Below are 3,145 nucleotides of genomic sequence, written 5' to 3'. Positions count from 1 at the left end.
TAGTTTTTTTTTAATCACTTGCAAATTTATTTTCTTTATTGAAAAGATGCTGCAATTGTTGTGATAAAGAAAATCTTGACAAGGAAAAAATCAAGTCAATATAACAACTACATTTTTAGATGTTGGTTTCTATTATCTATTCTCATGCATATTGTTAGAATAAATTGTAATTAAAACAGCCCCACATTAATGCAGGGTTCAAAGAAGGGGGCATGAAGGATTGGTGAAAAAAAATGCAACTCAAAGTTATCAGGTTCAGTTCACAATCCAAGAGGCAGGGTTGTTGTACAGGTAGCCTTAGTTCATTGCCAGAGATTCAGTGGAAGATTCTGGGAGCGGCAAATGCTGATGACAGCTGAGTTTACAGAAGATAGGTTTCTTGGAGTAGTCACTAGGACAAAGAATCTACCCAGCAGTTATCTCATCATTATGTCTTCTATTCCACCTGTGCCTGAAGCAATTGTAGTGACAATAACGGGATGGAAAAGATATAGTGTGGGTACTCCACTCAATGTTAGGATCATGTGTTTCAAGCCAGTGGATTCCAAGAATCAGAGGGTACCTTAGTGCATGAATAATGTCAAACTGGAGCTCTTCAACATGGTTTCCAATTTTAACTTCAACAGGTGGTGTTTCCTTGGTTATGGCTCCATTAATCAATGTATGGCCATTTACAGTTTCCAGCATCAGAGGAAAGTTGTTACGGTGGTGGGCAGTTTCTCTTGAAGAACCACAGAGTGGTCAATGCTGTTTCTATAGGAGCCTGAATCCACTGTAGCTTGCTCAAAGAGCTGTCGTCTTCCCAGTAGGATTTCAACAATAAACCATGGTGTACGAAATATGGATATTGGAAGTGAGGGGGATGCATATTTGTAGATTGGCCCGCCCGGGTTCCCCCTTGCTGCAGGACCTCAATGTTTCCCACCTGCTGGGCATGATGAGGCTTGACAGGGAAATCTCTGGTGAAATGACCAGAATGTCCACAGTAGAGGCACATGTGGCCTTCACAGCAACAGGCTCATTCAGCTTCACTGAGGTGTTGGTGACAGCTTGAAGCCTGCACTGGCTGCTTTTCAGTTGGTAAACTCTGGAGGCCAGCTTTCTCCTCAGAGGGACTTGCATCTTGTGGACTTGGATCAGGTTTACCACTTAGCTTCTCTTCTATGGAGATGTATTGGGTGATCAGATCAGACAAATTGGTAGCTGGGCTTGTGTGAGACAGTTCACTTCAGATAGAACTGGCAAGCCCTTCCTGAAATTGGATGCAGAGAGTGCTTTCACCCATTTTTGTTCTTGAATAATGGGGTGGAAGTGGGTTGCATACTGGTGGACATGGTCCTCTCGTTGGAAGAGCTTATGGATGTGGTGGTTGGCATCTTCCATATTTTCTGGATTGTCAAAAGTATCCTGAAGCACTTGCATGGAACTTTCAAATTGCTCCAGCAGGGGGCTTTGGATATCTACTAATGGCTGGAACCACTTTTCTTCTTTACCTAAGAAATAGTTGCCAACAAAGCTTACCAGAGCTGCTTTGGTGGGATACAGGCACCCTCTGACTCTCATGGAACTCTTCAATTGAACCAGAAACTCAGGAATCTTCTGGATATCCCTACTGAAGGCTAAAGAATATTCTAGGAGGAAAGCTTCAGCATCTAACTCATTGGAAGACTGTGGAAACTCTGAAGCTGTTGTTGTTTCAGTAGCTGTTAGACTGTCCAGGGACTCCTTGGATGTTATGAGTCCTAGGAATTCTTGGGCATCTTTAGGATCCTGGAGCTCCTGGGGAGCAGGAAACTCAAAGAATTCCAGGTGTCTAGAGGTATCTTGGCATTTTGGTGCCTCCTGTAGCTCCTGGGCATTTGGGGAGTGCCGGGGCTCTAATTCCTGGGGCTCCTGGCCTGCTGGGGCATTCTGGGTATCTGAGGACTTCTGAGCCTCCTTGAATTCTGAGGGTTTATGGTCCTCCTGGGCCATTGGGAGCTTCTGAGGCTCCTTGGCCTCTGAGGGCTTTTGGGATCTCCAGGCTCCTGAAAGTTTGTAGATTATTGGAGGTACTTGGGGATCTTGGGTTGCTGGGGGCTCCAGGGACCCTGGAGCTGCTAGGGACTCCAAGGACTTTTGGGGCTCCTGAACTGCTGAGGTCTCCCAGGCTTGGAGGTCCTGAGACTCTCTGGGCTTCTGGGACTCCTCAATATCTGGGGGCTCTTGGGGTTCCAAGACTGCTGGAAAATCCAGGGGACTCTGGGGGTCTCTGGGTCTCCTGGAGTGGTTCATCCTCCTTGGCTGCTTGGGGCTTCTGGAGTTCTGGAATGAGGGACTGCAAGGCAGTATTTTCCTCCATCAGCTGTTGCACTTGTGCCTGCAGAATTTCATTCTCTGATTTCAGAGCAATATAGGAAGCTGCTAAGTCCTCCATCATCTTTTAAGGAAATGAGGTTGGTTTGGCAGTTTGCTGCTGAGAGAGTAGGTGAGTGCTTGTGAGATCTTTCTAAAAGCTCCTCACAGGCAGATATCAGGCTCCGTGAGCTTTCAAGAAAATGGGGATCTGTGTCCCAACAAAATTGATTAACAAGAGGTCACTGTGAGCCTCCAGAGCTCAGCAAAGGGAGATATTAGGTACACTGTGAAGAGAGTGTTATCTGAGGGTCAGAAACTGTGGAAAGCACTCATTTGAAATAAATAATAACAAAAGTTGCTCGACAGTGCTGGATTTCTTTTACTATAGGCTTATACTTATGAGCTGGGTCATATATGCTAGCTCTGACCTCATGACATCTTAAGACAGCATCTGATCAAGACTGTGTATTTATTTTGCATTCTTATTTTGAAACTGAGCATTATGATAGAAGCAACTTCCCCATATTCTTTCCTGTTTTATATAGTCTTTAATTTCTAATGTCTACTTTAATTTCCCAATGTAACACTTGGATTTTAACAGCTGCTTTCAATGACTAAATCAAATGTTTGAACAATGTGGGGATTTTAAGTTATGTGTGGGCCAACCCAAGATATATTTTTGGGTGGCTGGGGTAAGAGGTAGGGGGGAGCTTTCTGACATCTCAGAAATCATACCACATAAGTAAACACACAAGATTAGTCTCAGGAGAAAACAAGCAAAATTTTACTAAATATATATATGTTCAGC

The 3,145-nt window shown here is 44.2% G+C and overlaps 1 protein-coding gene across 1 annotated transcript; it reads right to left on the bottom strand.

Moving 5' to 3' along the window:
• Positions 1–700: 700 nt before the first annotated feature.
• On the bottom strand, positions 701–2,419 carry RTL3 (retrotransposon Gag like 3). Its single transcript, XM_068963192.1, is given in 4 exon segments — positions 701–1,281; positions 1,284–1,983; positions 2,056–2,235; positions 2,237–2,419. Coding segments are annotated over 4 exon segments (1,644 nt in total).
• Positions 2,420–3,145: the final 726 nt, after the last annotated feature.

Source organism: Capricornis sumatraensis, chromosome X (assembly GCF_032405125.1).
Source record: "Capricornis sumatraensis isolate serow.1 chromosome X, serow.2, whole genome shotgun sequence".
Classification (NCBI taxonomy): Eukaryota; Metazoa; Chordata; class Mammalia; order Artiodactyla; family Bovidae; genus Capricornis; species Capricornis sumatraensis.
This window is presented reverse-complemented; position numbering and strand designations above follow the sequence as displayed.